Source organism: Quercus robur, chromosome 2, assembly GCF_932294415.1.
Source record: "Quercus robur chromosome 2, dhQueRobu3.1, whole genome shotgun sequence".
NCBI lineage: Eukaryota > Viridiplantae > Streptophyta > Magnoliopsida > Fagales > Fagaceae > Quercus > Quercus robur.
In genome coordinates this window covers 90,200,870-90,219,382 of record NC_065535.1, presented here as the reverse complement: position 1 = coordinate 90,219,382, position 18,513 = coordinate 90,200,870, and the positions used below count along the sequence as shown (strand labels likewise).

At 31.8% G+C, this 18,513-nt stretch overlaps 1 protein-coding gene across 5 annotated transcripts; it reads left to right on the top strand.

Moving 5' to 3' along the window:
• Nucleotides 1-1,254: 1,254 nt before the first annotated feature.
• On the top strand, nt 1,255-9,652 carry LOC126715739 (uncharacterized). 5 transcript variants are annotated; one of them, XM_050416510.1, is made up of 11 exons: nt 1,255-1,387; nt 1,697-1,783; nt 2,033-2,192; nt 2,296-2,382; nt 3,094-3,221; nt 3,676-3,772; nt 4,730-4,807; nt 4,896-5,121; nt 5,442-5,665; nt 5,905-5,950; nt 9,392-9,652. In XM_050416510.1, the coding sequence occupies exons 3-10, from the start codon at nt 2,091-2,093 to the stop codon at nt 5,926-5,928; spliced, it is 966 nt and encodes a 321-aa protein (XP_050272467.1). In that variant the 5' UTR covers nt 1,255-1,387; nt 1,697-1,783; nt 2,033-2,090; the 3' UTR covers nt 5,929-5,950; nt 9,392-9,652. The 5 variants fall into 5 exon arrangements, with proteins under 5 accessions (XP_050272467.1, XP_050272469.1, XP_050272464.1 ...); XM_050416512.1 differs by lacking the exon at nt 1,697-1,783 and having other exon boundaries at nt 1,284-1,387; XM_050416507.1 differs by lacking the exon at nt 1,255-1,387 and having other exon boundaries at nt 1,510-1,783.
• Nucleotides 9,653-18,513: the final 8,861 nt, after the last annotated feature.

The following is an 18,513-nucleotide window of genomic DNA, read 5'->3' as shown; positions in this document are numbered from 1 at the left end:
CTTGAAAATAAGCCCCTCCCCTCACCCCCCCCCCCCCCCAAAAAAAAAAAAAAAAAAAAAAAACTGCCCCTGGTCCATGGCCCAAATTTTAGGAAAAAGTCCGCCAATAAAGAGTAACTCTTTTTTCTGAGAGAATTTCAATATATACTATCTGCTCTTAATGATAACTCTTAATAATTAAACCAAGACACCAATCGATTTTCAGTGTAAACTAGTATTGAATCCAGATCTTTTATTCAATTATTAGAGATTTTATCAGTTGAATTAATTGAAATACGCATAAAGAGTAATTATTAGATACTCTCGTAGCGGTGAATGATGCTCCATTTCACTCTACTCAAGGAATACCTAAAAAATTTTCCGCCAATAAGAATATAAGATGACATATATTTTTATCATGGGTAATGCACATGATTTACTTAATGTAACCAATCAAGTGCCTTATGTATTACATATGACAATGACACGTATCATTTTTCTATTGTGAGTTGAAGTCTAATGCTCCAAATTTGTTTGGAGCTAATCTTTGTCCCAATTTTTAAGCCCTAAATTACTTATTTTTTGTTGACAATTCGATAGATAGGACTATTAAAGGAGAAAGATTTGAGCCTCTTCGTTGGAAACAAATAGAGGTGCCAAAGCCCAAAGAAAAGCCCAGCAAAGAGAGACCAGTCCTAGTGAGCGCCTTACATTTGATTCTTGGATTGTAATTAATGTTTGTTTTCTTGGAAATATTTTGGAGATTTGGTTTGGATGATGGGTAGTTTGGTAACGATATTCTAATAATATTTTATTGTATTTTTTAGAAATATTTGTGGATCTGTGGTGAAAAAGTGTGTAAAAATATGTATAATTTTTAGTGTAAAAATATGTATAATATTGTTTAAAAATTAAAAAATATAGCTTAAAGTCACTTACCAAACGGCTCCTGGATTTTTAAATTGTGAAATGAAGATTTGGTTTGATACTACTTTGATTTGATGAGACCTTAAACGTGCAATTTGATTCTTTATCACAATTAAATAATTTATTTTTAAAAAATATATATTTCATAGAATATTTTTTAATTTAAAATATAATAAAAGAGGCAAAATCACATAGACACTCAACGGCAATTCTTTATCAAGAATGACTAAAATTGAACAAAATTAAAATTACACGACTGAATTAAACAAATCAAATTTAGACTGATTTAAATTTTAGGCAAAGTAAATTTGTAATTTAGCCTTATAATTATTATATTTAAGATTTAGTACAGTTACAACAGTAGTAATGTTTTATAATATTCTGTCTCTTTTCTTTCCGAACTGAGTTTAGCAAGCACCTGAAGCTCTCTCTCTCTCTCTCTCTGAGCAAAGTCAAACCATGACAACAGTATCTCTATCAGGTACTGCCTTATCAATATAATTAATGTATTAGACCATTAGGTAATCTTCTATTATTGCTCTTTTGTCCGTTTATATATATGAAACATCTGTGTCTGAATTGGTCCCCCAAATATATATTTATTTGTAAATGTAGAAACTTTAAATAAAAAAAAAGAAGCTCAGATGAAACCCATTCTATGAAAATTGGGAAGTGAAAAATCAATGGGTGGAAGCATTGTGTTGGTTCTACTGCTGTCCTTGTTTTTACTATTATTTTCAGTCTTTAATGTGTCTGATTTTCATGACTCATTATCTGAATTTGGAAGCAGCTTCAGTTCCAATCCTCAATTCTTCAGTTTGAATCCCACATTGCACAACCATCACTTGCTGAATTCTTTTCAAGACCTTTTCACCAGGTGCTCAATTTCTTGTCTTTTGTCTTTGCATGGTTTTTTTGAAAGAAATTGATGCATTTTATACCCACAAAGTAACAAGCCCACAATTATAAAAATAAAACAATGGCATAGGCAAGTTAGAATCTTGCTTTGATTAAACTTGGCTTTATCAATTTCTTCTTTCAAAAAATCCCAACTTGTGTGTTTTATATGCACATAATATCAGATTTCTCTGAACAAAACCTTAATATCTGCTGAACCCTTATGCAGGAAATTGGTTGCATATGCAGGGACAAACAACGGAAATTCAGCTCCCAAGAGTTCAAATATGAGAAATGATAGTTACATTGAAGGGCCATTGGTAGAGGAGCTCACATTTCCTGCAAATTCTGCTCCATTCAATAGCTGTCATGCTTCTACCATTGTTGAGGTTATACAGGACAAAAGCATCTGCACTTTTTACTGTAGAGTTTGTAATGTTTACTTTATTGATGTAAATGGACTAGATTGTGGTTTCTTTGTGGTTTGTGTAGGTTGAGAAAGATCACTTTTTGGTTGCCTATTTTGGGGGTTCACTAGAGGGGGCTCCTGATGTGAAAATTTGGTTGCAACGCTACAAGGTAATCATATATTTAATTTATAAGGTCAATAAATTTCTTGAATTGGTCCTTTTTGAATTAATAGAGGGATGAGCCTATAAAGTTTCTGCTCATCCAAGTATATGCTCGTCATATAGTCCAAATTGAAACTATAATTTTGTAGTAACTATAATGTCCGCTCCTTTGTGACATATGCTGCTTGTATGTTCTGATTTTTCTCCTAATTCTTTCTCTCTTAGCCCAGCCTTGAAATTTTAAATTGAGGTTGCATTTTGCAAGCAAATCCAACTAACAAGAAGGTGGTTTGGGTTGTTTTATTTGCTACTTAAATTCATTTCCCAGTGTACAAGTGACTCTTTTTTTTCCCTAAAAATATTTACAATGTAAGAACCCTTAATACCACATCTTGTACCCCTGGTGCATTGATCCCTAGACCTCCACCTTAACAAGGAGGAGAAGTACCACTAAGGCTATTGGTACAAATGACTGTTTAAATTAGCATTTATTGGAGGGTTTCTTCGAATCACCTGACCCCTTCCCTTCGTGTTTAATTGCATGGTTTGGTTTCTTAAATGTTTCTTAATCATATGAACCCACTGGAAAATGAATTTAATCACTGTATTTCAATGCCATGAGGAATATATTTGTTTTGAACTTACTGGGTATATTTCTTTTTCAATATTTTAGATTTATAAGGTTGCCTAACCCAATGGGCGGAAATTTTCCTGGCAGAATGGCAGTTGGCAGTCACCTATTGTCGTTGATGAACAAGAAGATGTTCCGCTGTGGAACCCTGTGCTATTCAAACTTCCATCAGATGAGCTGCTGCTCTTCTATAAAATAGGCCCAGAGGTTCAAAAGTAATGCAATTAATGGTTGTTCATTCTTTGTTACTTGTTTCTATCTACAAATCTCTTTTTTAACCTAATTACATGATGATGTTCTTTTCTATGATATGTTTTAGGTCAGCTGTAATAATGTTTCCGTGGACCTTATTTGCAATTATTTATTTTAATGGTTTGAACTGGGTATAGTTATAGCTTTATAGCCTTGAAATTCTGGAATAAATACCAATAATTTTTCTGTTTTGGGACTTAGGCCATCAAATGGTTGAGAAGTTACATTTCAATCTTTAAAGTATTTCAATGAATGTGTTTTTTTTTTTTTTTTTTACATTCTGTGCTTTGTTAATTATCATTATTGTTATCACTACGCTCTTGATTTTTTAGCACCCTGCAGATATGTGAACTTAATTGTAATTACTGCCATTTTTTGCATACAACCTCTGCTAACTGTTGGCTTATTGAATTTCAGATGGAGTGGATGCATGAAGCGGTCATATGACAAAGGTATTACTTGGACAGACAGAGAACAACTTCCTCCTGGTATATTAGGTCCTATAAAGAATAAGGTATAACTTTGTTTTGATGTATGTTCATATGAGATATTAGGGGCGGAACCAGGAATTTTTGTTTGGGGGGGGCCAAGACTATGCCATCATATTGATTTGCAATTAAAAAAAACGAAGTACACACACAGTGACACATATGTATGTATTGATGCATTAGTTTATAAAAAGTTAAGTTTTTTACTCCAGACTAAATCATAACTCATATATATATATATGTTGTATACAAAAGTTACTTGTCTACAAAATTATCTTATATAAGAGTTTTACATCTTTCTAAATTTTACTGATTATAAAAAAAGTTCTCTAATTTTCTGTAAACACGTATACCAAATATTCAAAAAATGACTTAGCATCTTCCTTGAAAGTTATGCTTGACGATCTTTTTTCATAGAATACAATTCATGGTGGTGAAAATTTTAGCAATTTCTTTATTTTTTATTTTTTATTTACAAGGAGGAGAATTTGTGGACAAAAGTCACTTAGTTTCATATTGAGAAGTTTTGGAGAATTTGATTCAGGAAAAAAACAATGAACAGAAAAGAGAAGCTTTGGAAAATTTAGTTATGTGAGACTCTTAGGAAATGGAAATGGGAAAGCTAAGCCAAACTAATGGGCCTGACATAACTGACGTGGGGCAGAGAGTTTCAAAAGTAAAATGCAATTGTAAAAGTAAGTCAACACATAGTAAATGACTAAATGGTATGGCTTTAAGTTTGCTAAGCAAGCTTGAAAAGATCACTAACGAAGGCAGGTTGGGGGGGGGAGGTTTGGGCCCTTTGGGGGGTGGGGGCAGTCCTTACAAATATGGATAGGGGTCCTATTTTTATGTAATATAGAAGAGTTTAAAAAATTTTGGGGGGCACCAATCAATGTAGTTCCGCCCCTGTGTGGTATAGTATAGAATTGCTCATTTACTCAAAAGCTTGACTTACCATATGTATTGCTTGATTTCCTCAGCCTATCTTGCTGGAAAATGGGCTCTTGCTCTGTGGATCCTCAGTTGAAAGTTGGAATTCTTGGGGGTCATGGGTGGAGGTTGTAGCAACAATTCAACTACATTAGCAGTTGAAATCTTTTGATATTTGGAAAGAGTTGACATGCTTTTTTGATTACCTTGGAACAGGTTACAGCAGATTCTGGTATGTCATGGAGAAAATATGGCCCAATTTACGTACCAAATGAAAATATCAGTGTGATTCAACCAGTTCCTTATCAGACTGCAAAAGGGACCTTGCGTGTTTTACTACGATCCTTTGAGGATATTGGTAGAGTTTGTATGTCAGAATCCCATGATGGTGGCCAGAGCTGGGGTTACGCAAAACCTACTGAACTCCCCAATCCAAACTCAGGTTAATGACCCAATTATGTTGCTTGCATCATATCAGTGGATATAGTATATGAACATGTAATTGTGATGCATGTATTTAACCGGAATATAGAAATTGAGTCCATCTTGGTTTTGATGGGTTTTAAAATAAGTTTATTGGATAATAAGTAAAAGTTCCATTTGTAGGTTTATGATCAATTTTAGTGTCAGATTCTGTTTACTTTCAAAAAATGAATTGAATGATCTCAATTCCAGGCACTGTAGATATACTTTATTATTATATGCCCTTTCTCTTATTTCCATTTCCATATTCTGTCTTTAACTTTAAATTCAATTTACCAGGTATTGATGGGGTTAAACTGAGAGATGGTCGTTTCTTACTTGCTTATAATACAATCTCAAGGGGTGTGCTTAAAGTCGCACTCTCTATGGATGATGGTGACTCATGGCTTGATGTTTTGACGTTGGAGGATAATTTGGAAATGGAGTTTTCATATCCAGCTGTTATCCAGGCTAGTGATGGGTTGGTGCACATCACTTACACATATAATAGAACACAGATTAAGGTAAAGACTAAATTTCTGATGTTGAATATGCTTTCAAAGAAGTGAGACACATTTTTATGAAAAATTATTTGTAAATGCTCTTTTCCTCTTTCTTCTTCTTCTTCTTCCTTTTTTTTTTTTTCCATTTCCATTGCTTAAACCAGCCGACTATCTTTTTCTTTATGGTTTTATTCTACATTTCATTGAGAACATTGCTTTCTAGGAGATTTAATCTCTTCCAATCTTTTCTCTTTTGGCAGCATGTAGTCCTAAAATCAGGCTGAAGCAACGTCATATTAGCACAAGGTCTACTTCTCTCATTTGTATTATATGGCCTAATATATTGGCAATTTACAATTTCATCAAAGATGCCCAATTACTTTTATTTATTTATTATTTGAATAATTTAATGCTTAATGAAACAACCTCAAGAATTGAACCACACACCCATCTGATCCAGCCACCCCCCTCCTTAACAATAGCACCTCCCACCCAACCCTCCTCTCCCCCCCCCCCCCCCCCCCACTTATTTAAGGTACCTTGTTTTTAACACTTCAATACAAGAACTATAAATCCCAGATAGAATATATTAGTGATATTGCATTGCATGAAAAAATGATCAACCATGTTGTTATTTACACCATATAGATGCAACCTTTATGTCAAAGTTGGTCCTGGTAATGATTGTTACCCAAAGAGAATGGATTAACATTTCCAAGATCTGCCTTAGCAAAGCTTATACATGTTATGATCTCTCATGAAGTAAAAGCTATTGAATCTTTTCATAAATGAAATTGCTGTCCTTTATTTTCTTTTCCATGTGCTTGAGATGATCTACTTTAGCTTGGTATCATGAATATGTCATCAAGAGTTTGTGTTCTGTGACCAATATATTGATACTTGCTAACAGAATATTTTAATTATGTTACGATGGTTTATTCAGCTTAGTCCACAATAGGATAGGTAACTGCCTGCCTAAAATTGCTTAGCTATTGCCTCAGCTTTGAACTTAAATTTTGGGTAAGCATGTGTTCAACATCTAGAAGTCTTAAAACCTGATAAGAATCACCTACCTACGAAAATATTCATTCATTTTGTTGCTTAACAACCCTACTAACCTCAGGGCTGAGATAAAGAAAAGCCTTATATTTCTATTATATGTGTGCTGGCCTTTTATTTGACTCCATTATATACTATGTGGAAACAGCTTGATTTCTCTAGCATTTTCTTGCACTTCTCTATTAGAATCAGGTTATTAGAACAAAAGGAACTAGCCATTTAGCTCTGGCTCAGATGGTACTTCCTCCTACAAGAATAAATGCGTGTATAACATAACACTTATTATTATTTTTAAAGCCAATGAGCTCTAGCTCATACGATACTTTCTCCTCCCTTAATAATGGAATGAAGGTTAATGCTGAGTTCATGACCCACAATGTGCATATGTTACTTACCTAAAACATTGTATCCAATGCATAAGCTCCTACTTCTATAGGATCTGGAAGAGGTAGTTGGTTGGTAACCTTATGAAGGTTGATTTCTGAACTCGAACCCACAGCATGTTGCATCTATAAGTCTATAACTTACCAATTAAAAAAGAAAAAGAACAAAGTACAAAATACAAAATACAAAAAAAAAACTAAAAATCATAACAAATGATTTTTAATATTATTGGTTTTAAGCCTCCATAGTTGTGTTTATGTTTTTTTAGGACTATATTTATCACAAATTGACGAAAGCCCTAGTCAAATTTATGTTATATCCTAAAAAAACCAATGACAATCAGGACTTATTGTAATCACTTCTATGGTCTAGATTGACTTAGTAAAATGTTGATGCGGAACTCAGCATATGCTCATGCAACACACATTCATACAATCCATAGAATCTAGGGTATCACAATATTACTTGTTTCTTCTTTTCTAGCTAAGATTCTCATGTGTTTTAATTACCAATTATTTGAGTATTAGTTTACATGTTTGTCATATCCGTTGGACAATTTTTTTTATTACTATTATTATTAAATTGAGTAGAAAAAAAATATCACACCTGTCACCTGAGTTGATAAACAAAATATACATTAATATATGAACTAATATTCCAACTCAGTTATACATTAATATATGAACTAATATACATTAATATTGGTTTTTATATAGGATAGGAGGAAGAGCTGGTTATTTAAAAAAAAAATTAATTATATAATATATTTTAAATATATATTAAATATATGGGTGGGTCAGGTCAGGTTTGACAGGTTTGAAATTTTATGACCTGAACCCAACCCTACCTGCTATCAAAAAAAATTTTATAACCCAACCCAACCTACCAAGCCCTAAAAACCGACCCAACCCGACGGGTTGGGTTGGGTCAGGTCAATTTTGGTGGATTGATGGATTGGCTGCACACCCCTAATTGTCTGGATACAAATTCTTGATGATCTAAAGCCTCTGCCTTTTTTGGGGGGAAGATAAAAAACTCTGTATCATCTTTTCATGATAGTTAATTAGAACTAGCAAAACCTGCTTTTGTCAAAGCAACCAATTATCATTTGGTGTTTTTAGCATCAATAGTCAGTTCCTTCTTATTTTGTGGAGAAACAATTTAACAACTATCTGAATCTAGACGATACGATCAACAAAGAAAAGCTCATAAGTCATAACCATCTCAGACAGTGAATTCTGCAGATAAATGGTTTAGTTAATTGTTTCCATAACATCCTAATGCATTGCTATAACCTGTACTGTAGTTAGCTAATTGTAGGCAGCTCTTTTTGCTTAGGAGATCAGTATTTTTGATGCAATTTTCGAAGGAGATGTGAAGTTAATTGTCAAGGCTGAATAAGAGAGATGTGAAGCATCCAGTTTATGGTCATATCTTAGAGGATACTATTCCTCTAGCCTTAGGATTTTTTTTTTCCCCCTTCATGTTAAAAGATTAGGCAACTCAGTTGCTCATTATCTGGCTAGACAAGCAAAATTTGGTGAGGAGCTTCAAGTTTTGGATGGAATCCATTACTAATCTATAGCTTCTCTTGTGTCCTGTGATATGTTGTAATCCTCTTTTCCCTTCAATAAATGACCTTTTGGGTCGGATTTCTAAAAAAAAAAAAAAAAATGCTTCTGGGTTTGTTGAGAAATAATTTGAATTGTGATAATTAAATGAGCATTCAGGCATAGTTGCTACTTCCAACAGAAACAAACAAGGATGCTGCTTTATTTGTGATTTAATGTTGAGCAGCAGTTTCATTTATAATTGTGTTGTGCATTTTTCTTGGATGAACTGTTGTAAGTAATTAAACAAGGATGTTATTGCTCTGCAGGAGGGATTAGGATCTCCTGGAGTTATCCTAAGAACTCTAAAGGATCCTAATCCCCTGCAGTAGAGACGTTTGTTGATGGGTTACTAATTTTCTGACAATCATGGGATAACGTAAGCATTTAATTAAAATTGTAGTTTACATTTTTATAGACATGCCATGGTGAAACATCATAAAATCAAGACAGTCCCAGGTGAGAAAATAAAGCAATTGTATGTTTTCATGACAATAAATTTGTTGCTATCATCAACTTAACCATTTCATCAAATCATCTGTTAATGTCATGGTCAACCATATTGTCAAATCGTTTAACAAAAAAAAAAAAAAACCATATTGTCAAATCTTTCTCCTGTGACACGTCAAATCTACCTTGCAATCAACATGAAAGAAACTGATAATTCAGAATTGGTTTTCATCTGTTTTTGTAGATCAAAGCACTGAACTACATATTGTCATGTGAAACAAGATTTGTGCACAAGTGATTCCAACGCCCAGCCTATCTAATCAGGCGACAAGGGATAGAAATATTCGTTCTGATGAAGCGACTTGTCTTTGGTACTAACCCATGGTTCATACAATGAATTGTAATAAAATGAGATATAAGGAAAGAGTTTGAAAAAGAGAATTCACAAAGAATTCAGTGTGTGAACAATTGGTTGTCTTCGAAATTATTATCATTTTTCATTTAATTGTCAAACTAGATGCTTTTCCTTTTTCGATGACAAGAGAGTAAAGAAGGGACTTAGGATAAAAATTGCTAGAGTGTGCATCTAACCTACCAATCCAAACCGAAGATAATGGATTGGTTTTTTACACTCTGTTTGTTTCGCAGGAAAACCTTCTGTAAAGATAGTTTTCCATATTTTCCAATGTTTGGTAGCAGGGACGTACCTACCTTTGAACTGGGGGGTTTAAAAAATATTCTTATTATTTTATATTTATATATATATATATATATATATGTAATTATGTACTAATTTTAGCAATTTTGTTCTATAAAATTACATTTTTTTCCTTAAACAATATCATTAATTCTTACTAGTAATCACTTATCATATCAATAATTTATAAAAAAGTTTGTTGCGCTAGTATTTTTCTCATTTTAGTGACTAAAAAAATTTATAGATTTAAAATCTAAAACAAAATATACAAGCCCAAAAATAATAGCTTAACAACAAAAATTACCAATAGTAAAACTAAAAAAAAAAAGCTCAATTAACCAATTTTATTTAAAATAAACAACCTTGCCCCTTAAAAAATTCTAAACAAAAATAATTTTGTTCTTACCACCACCAAAAATAAAAATCTCAGCAGCTAAATAGTAGTAGAGTCAAAGGTTGAAACCGCTGCACATAGTCAACAATAAAACCGCCCTTCTTAACTCAAAGTTCTGACTCCATCCCTATTTGGTAGCATAAAAAAAATTGGTCAATAAAAAACTATCTTTTAGTCAACGGAAAACCCTAACAAAAATAATGCTTATTTTCTATAAGTTGTTTTTTAGAATTTTTTTTTTGGAAAACAATCTCTGTCTTGCATGGCTTACAACTCTTATTCTTTTGGTCGCGAGAAACAATATTTTCTCTCTCTCTAGTCTCTTCTCTCACCAACTATCTTATGAATTGTGCAACAGTAGTTGAAGCCAATATTTCAAACTTCGCAAGTTTCCCTCCAACTGTTGTGATAGCTTGCTGGAAAACAGACCACCGTGGATTGGAATTATTGGTTGGTATCAGTAAAGGGCGGCCCTTGCAGTCTCTTATGGTTCCACTCTTATTGATTTGCCACATAAATAAAGTAATCAACTAACTATTTGCTGAGAAGATGAAGAAAAAAAATTTTAAAATTCTAAACCTTGAGTCTTTGACCATAGAATGCTTCTTGATAGAAAATTTGAAACATTAAATCTAGTGTTCGGCTTCTTAAAACTTAAAAGCATATATAAATCAAGTGTTTGAACAATTTGGCATTTTGGTATTTATCAAACACTTTGTACTAGACTATTTTGCAAGTAGAACTATTTAGCCTATGTGGCATTTTGAACTATTTGAAATGGAACTTATGGTTATTTTGAATTATGAGAACTATGGTTGATATATATGTGTGTGTATGTATGTTACCATCCATAATATATGAACAAGATGAGTGGTAGAGATTATGAAAATTGGAGAACTAATTTTAATTGTATCAGTTGTCAAAATTTTATTTGAAAACCAAATTCATACTTAGTTTTTTTTTTACTATTTATATTGATTACATTAGTTGAGTTTACACAATACACATGTTATACATATTTTAAGTTATATAAAAAATGTTATAAAAAATTGAGCATACCAAACACTAGAAAATGCTCTCAATCTCATTTTCAAGGTCATTACCAAACACCAGAAAATGTGATAATTTTATAGAAAATGCTTTTTGGCAAATGATCAATTTTCTAGAAAACGTTAATGTTAAAACAAACAGAGCGTCATAAGTCAGTGGGCTAGTTTGGGTTGAGATTTTTGTAAGAATGATGTGCATATATATATATATATATATAAAAGCTTGTAATTTCCATTTTTGTTATCTTGATGTATTAGATATTTGGATGGAAACTTTTTACTTGTTGGTTTGGTGTATATATATGAGTTTTATTTTTTATTTTTTGAAATCTTATTGATATAAGAAATATAAATTTTTATAACGGAGATAAATGGTTCAATGGGCCTAACAGAAAAGCCCAAGCCTAACACTCCGAATAAATATTTGGATGGAAACTTTTTACTTTTTTTTTTTTTTTTTTTTTAATTTTTTTTATAGGAACTTTTTACTTGTTGGTTTGGTGTATATATATGAGTTTTATTTTTATTTTTAAATCTTATTGATATAAGAAATTTAATTTTTTATAACGGAGATAATGGTCCAATGGGCCTAAGAGAAAAGCCCAAGCCTAACACTCCAAATAAAGTACCCAACGTTGGTTTAAGTTGCTGATTTCCCAATCTGATGAGGTTGGTTATTGCTCAAGTCCTTTTGAGAGTTTTTTTTTTTTTTTTTGGGATAATTCAATAGTTATAATGGAGATTAAAGATTTTAATTCAGGATGTTTCCATTCGAAAATTATTAAATAATAATAACAAAAAGAAGAATCTTAGGAAGTAAAGCCATAATCCTAGTTCCCCCATCATTATCCTCTCTCTTTCTGTACATACTTCATTAAAACCTAAAAAAGTGTGCATTTAATTTACAACTTCCCTACCACACCGTCCCTTAATGTGAGTGAAATTATTCAATACATTTGGTGTTCTTTCCTCATGTCTTACATGAGAACGATCCATAAGCCGCATGCAACCAAGAAACAAGACAAGGCCCAATGCATAACCTATAAATTTCTTTTCTTATTTTCTAAAATGACCCTTGAAACTGACCCGTGAAACTGATCCAACACAAAAGGAGAAGAATTTGAGAAATAAAGAAAGAAAAATGAAAAAATAAATATATTTTATCCAAGAGTAAGATACTAAGATACCAAATTACCAATACACTTAGTTATAGTTAATTTAATTGATAAAATCTATTGTTGCCGACTAAGGATTTTGGATTTCAAAATTCACTTAATTAATTGGTGTCTTAGCCTGATGATAAAAAACAATCATTATAAATTGAATATCATAAATTAAAATTTTATCGTACCTATTTTTATTTATTTATTACCAAAACACACTAAATATGAACACAACAGCATGTTATTATTCAAGATTTTTTGAAAAGCATGCTATTATTTCAAATGTTGTTTATTTCTCCTTAATAGCAATTTCACAACTGTAATTTAAAATTTCCCCAATCATACCCTCATAAAAGTCATTTTCGCATGCAACATGGAATTCAAGCCTTTAACAGAAATTCGGCACTAATTTCGGAAGCTGCCTGTTGTTGACCAAATTTACTCCACTTTTTGCATTAAATGTGACTTCTCTCTCTCTGTTTTCTGAAAATTTTACCCACCCCATAATAATAAATGTGCAAAGGTTAGAGAGCGTTAAAAGAAAAACTCCAGGCGTAAGAGGAAGGAAAGGATTCCAAAACCCACAGAGATAGGCAGAAAAAGTCAAGGGCATAGTGTTTTGTAGCCTAAAAGGCATTCCTTAGGGGTGATCATGCTGATTCAAACATATTCAGTGTGCATTGTTTGTTTTATCTTTCTCTATGTGGAGTGGTTTTGTTCAGTGAACCATGCAACAATTTTATAATTATAATCTTACAACTAATGAGATAGCACATTGTAATTAATGTACAATAAAATTAAGAGTTGGTCAAAAACCTAAGAATAATGTCAATGATTATAAATAAAAGTGACGTTGTATTAACCACTCACACCCATTTGTGAAAAAAAAATAAAAGTTAGATAAATCTGCCGTGGATTAACATTGTCTGTTGGGTTTGTTTGTGCCATTATATGCTCTTTCAAAGGTGTTAAAAAAGATGTAGCTCTTGACAAATGTGCATGCTTTCACTTCTTCCCTGACATGAAAGTTTCTGGGCAATATCAGCTTTTCTGTCTACATATAACAGGCGCATGTTTCAACTTTTAAGCCTTTTCACATTCTCTCTCTCTCTCTCTTTTCCTGTCATAAAAATACACACCAGTGCAGTTATAAAATCTATACATATCTAATTTATCGGGGATGCAAATGTTGGACCCTTTTCTCTGCGTATTTGCAGGCTTTATATAGGCATTATACATATGGTGTAAGACATCATAAGAGTATTTGTCCTTACAGCATTTGTTTTACCTTTAGAACTCAGAATAAGAATCTGTCAGTGTTAAATTTTCCAGCCCGGAAAAAGAATATAAAACCTAAAAAGAACAAACAAGAAAAAGGAATAAGAAACTATTATTTGAGCATTCCTTGGAAAGTGGAAATGATCCTAATCATGAGTAAGCTAAAATTTTAGAACACGCTTGTGAGGTCCTGAAATGAAATGAAAACAATTGGTAGAAGGAACTTTCTGAAGCTCCCAAATTTGATTTTCTGGAAAGTAAGATCCAAATGTTTCTGTAAGTGAATTTGTAATGGAACTAACAACAATGTGGCATAAACACAGTCAAATGGATATGTTTCTAAGCTAACAATTTGGCCACAAAAAGTTAAGAGAATGACATATTTATTATAAAAAGTGAACAAAATGGCATATACTTCTTGAAGAGATTGTGCTAGCTTGTAGCCATTTTTTTTATTTTTATTTTTATCAATTGGGCCATCATCTCACATAATCATATTGGTATGCTGCAATTCTTATTTCTGATATGCACATAGACATAACTATCATCATCATCATTATATAGTACAATTATTATAATTATCTATTATCATTATTATTATTAGTAAAGTCAGAAAATCACATGGTTAATAAGAATCTTAAGGAAGATTTAGATTCACATAGGACCACTCTTGAAGATGACAATTGAACCAAGAAACTGATCACTTTACATTGTTATCCTTGACCATAAACCAACACTAACAAACTCTAAAAGGTTTCTTAGTCTTCTTCATTCAAATCCTTTTCAATAAAGATGAGTTTGTCTTCTACTAATCTATTTGGATTTTTTTTTTAATTTTTATTTAATAGAAAATAAATCTTTAGAATGTGTATGTGTGTATATATCCATTCCATATTAGTAGTTCTCTATTGTCCATAAAAAATAAAAAGTAGCTCCCTATTCTATTTTTGTATATGAAGTAGTACTAAAATACTTATTAATACTAACTTTTACCAACTTATCCTTTAATTAATCAAAATAGTCAATAACTCTGAACCAATAATGCGACTGCTTGGAGTTATATGATCATTTATCAACCATAACCATCATCATTAACAACTATCACTGACAAATCTCTGCTAAAATCACGGTGAACTATGGAATCTTGACTCCCATAACTGGGAACAATATACCCACAGTATACTAGTACTAATGTACATATATAATTCATGAGATGAACACGTTTTCCAAAAAAAAAAAAAAATTGCTCTCATTGTCTATCAAAAGATCACTTGGTATTGAATATGCCACCTAATAATGATTAGAGCAAGACTTAGGTACAGTACTTAGGTGATGTTCCTTAAGTTCTCTTTTTCAGATTCTGCTATGTATATTTTTTCTTATAAGATGGAAGTGTATTTTTTAATTAAGTAGCTACATGGTTGAATCTTAAGAAAAAAACTTAAAGAACAATATTTAAGATACTGTACTTAAATTTTGTCATAATAATTAAATTAATCAATGTTGAGGATAAGTAGAGATTGATGACCCAATATGCATTTATTGATGCAGTTGAAGGGGTGTTATGACTACGTCCTAACCTGATAAGATTGATGGCAATGATGTGGGCATCTTTGATATGGTGCAAAAAGAACATGGTTTTGGATTTTCAGTTTTGATTTTATATCAATTCTATTCAAAGCTGATTCAACTGAACATTTATTTTTAGAGTTTTACTCATATTTTAATAAACCATTTTAAGAAATTTTTTATGATAAAATTCTTATAAAAAATTTCTTTAAATAGTTTATTAAAATATGCTCTAAGGGCATATATTAACCAAATCCTTATTTTTATTATACATACCAATTCATAAGGAATACAATTTTGAAATACATACTCTGTTTAGATAGGTACAATATAATGTTTAACTATGTAATACTACTCTTTATTATCTGGTTCCTCAAAAAAAAAAAAAAAAAAAAAAAAAAAAACTCTTTATTATCTAAGGACAATATAACAATTTATAAACCTTTTTTTTTTTTTTTTGAGAAAGAAACTATTTATTGTTTTAGTTTACTCTTTGCAATTTTAAAAACGCATGAATGTTTTCTTTACCTTACCTTGTTATTACTATTAATTCTAATAATAATTGTTCACATGGTAGACGTTTTTTGTAGTCATGCTGATGTGGTATGTCAACGAACATGTTAATCTCACAACATCAAATGTGCGGAGACACATGGCATACATGTTAAGGGCTACAATTTTTTTTTGCTTTTCCCAATATTAAATTTTAATATCTCACTTTATATATATATAGAGAAGTGTTATATCCACAACACTTTTATAAAAAATTCTAGATGGTAAATTATTATTTGTTCTAATTTGAAACCCATCACTAGAATTATTTTTTTGTCCATCAATAACAGTCAATAATATTCTACCATTTAGGATTTGTTGTGTGTAGACATAACATTTATATATATATATATATAGACGAGTACATGCATGTATACAAAACACGTCGGCTATGTTAACAATTGTTATATACATAACAGCGAAAAGTCAAGGTATAAATACGATTGAACCTTTTTTGAAAGTTTAAAAGCTAATTTGAATATGATACATAGTTCAAAGACCAACTAATATGCATGGTATTTTAACCATGTAAAAGGTCAAAAATATAAATCGATTGCTTTAAGGGCATGTAAAGGATTTGGTATCTTCAAAGTTTGTCTTAACTTTTAAAAGCACATTCGAAAACCTGACTTTATGGTTTAATAGAACCACTTCAATACATTAATCTAAAGCTCTAGTGTCTCACGTAGGCATGTCTTCCTTTTTAATATGTATCCAAAAGGGTCAGTCATTCTTAGAAACCTTTTGTTAATTTCTCCATCAAAAGTTGGAATGCTTGTGTGTAAAGTATAGAGGCTTAGTGCTTGACAAAGCCAAATTTCCACACCATTAGTGGAGAAAAAGTAGCTTTTCATCTGCCTAATCGAAGTGGGATTTTCTATTGTTAGTAACTCTTTAAGGATTTCAAGAACTTCAACAAAGTAAAAGGAAGCAGATGCCATGCTCTTTCAACCAAAGCTTTTGAGGTAAGAATTAATTTGGCATCTTCTCATTGTCCCTTTTTATAAATAAAATAACATTGAATTCTTTGATGGGGCGGTGGCTCAAATATATGACTATTTATATTTATTTTCTAAGTAATTTAATAAAAATTAATTAATTGAATTGAGATTATGCTTGATATATACCTCACACACTCCTTTTCTTCTTCAATTAAAATATCATCATTAACTATTCTTTTTCATTAATTAATGGTGGAATCATGCTTTGATCCATATATACCTACCTAGCTATGATGAAACAATGCCAAATTTCACAATGATCACAAATCATAGATGTATAAATCTCTCATTTATAATAAATAGCTAATCCAAGTATAGGTCCAAAATCACCAATGTAATATACTTACTTAGCCAAAAAAAAAGCCACTAATGTGTTAATCAACATTATAATTAATTAAGAGTCATGCAAGAGGTATTGGTAAAAATATGCATGTGAAGTGGCGGAGCTCCAACAAAATACAATAAGGTACTCTACACCCATAATAAAATTACCCTTTAAACAAATCATTAATATATTTGTTTGGTCGGAGTATCATTTAACATCACATTCAAACTTTTTCTTTAGGTGTCTATTTATATTAAAGGATATATCGTACTATTCTTCAACTGTAAAAATTGGGAACCAATGGCCATCTTTTGCTTCATTGGTGCTTCTCCTATGGAATTCATATCTCTCACACCAAAAAGCAAGAGCACTTTCCTTTATTCTAAACTATAAAAAAAAAAAAAAAGGAGGTAAGGAAAAAGGAGGAGGGGTAGGAAGGCTTAAAAAGTCTACTTGCTTTGAGTCCAAGAAGCTACCAAAAACCTTTTAGAGGAGATGGCTCTCAATTCTCCCCAGCTGTTAGTGATTGTTGTTATGTGTTTGCTTAAAGTTTGACCTTGATGACATGATTATAACATATTTATATGTGTGAGAAAAGCTAGGTGGGGTTTGGCTTGCACTAGTGAAAAAGAAAATGGGCCCTATTGTCTCATAATATTCCATCAATTAGGCTCGGGTGGAAAGTTTTATTTGTAGTTGATAATCGATTGCTCAATTTTTTTTCCAATTTGAACTTGTGGGAAAAGTTGGCCTTTTTGAGGTTCTTAATTGGCCAAGTAAAAATTGTTACTTTAGAAAAATTTTTACATGAGTGAATAGGATTGGAAAGATCCTTATAGATGGGGTCATTGGTTGATCTAGCAATCCTTACTTAGATGAAAAAAAAGGGCCTTTTGAATTATGGTTCCTCTATTATTGGTGGGGTGGGGAGGGACTTGAAAAGGCATGGGGTGTAGTGGGGAAAACTTTTTCCCTTGTGAAGGAACCAACTACAAAGCAACACCTTTTAATAATGATGCAAAGGTAAAAATAATCTCATGAGAGAGAGAGAGAGAGAGAGAGAGAATTCAGATTTTCAAACTGAGGGAAGAAGTAGAAATGATGGAAAAAGATCTAAGGGGAGGCGTCAAAAGTGGGAGAAAGGGGTTAAGAGTTGATGAGATCACCCTTAGGCTTTTTAAAGTGGAAGGAATTATTACGGTATCATGCTTAAGACGTGGGTTTGCTAGAGACAAAACACCTAGCTTATTCAAGAAAACTTCTCCAATTTCCCACCCCCATTAAATTACAGTTTTCCTTATGCAAATTTACTCTACATCATTTTACTTCCCCCCCCCC

Bases quoted from the DNA above. Each gene is read 5' to 3' on its own strand.
- LOC126715739 (XM_050416507.1), top strand. From the start codon at position 1,590: ATGGGTGGAAGCATTGTGTTGGTTCTACTGCTGTCCTTGTTTTTACTA. The intron at 1,784-2,032 runs GTGCTCAATTTC...ACCCTTATGCAG, and splicing joins TTTCAAGACCTTTTCACCAG to GAAATTGGTTGCATATGCAG. The intron at 5,122-5,441 runs GTTAATGACCCA...TCAATTTACCAG, and splicing joins ACTCCCCAATCCAAACTCAG to GTATTGATGGGGTTAAACTG.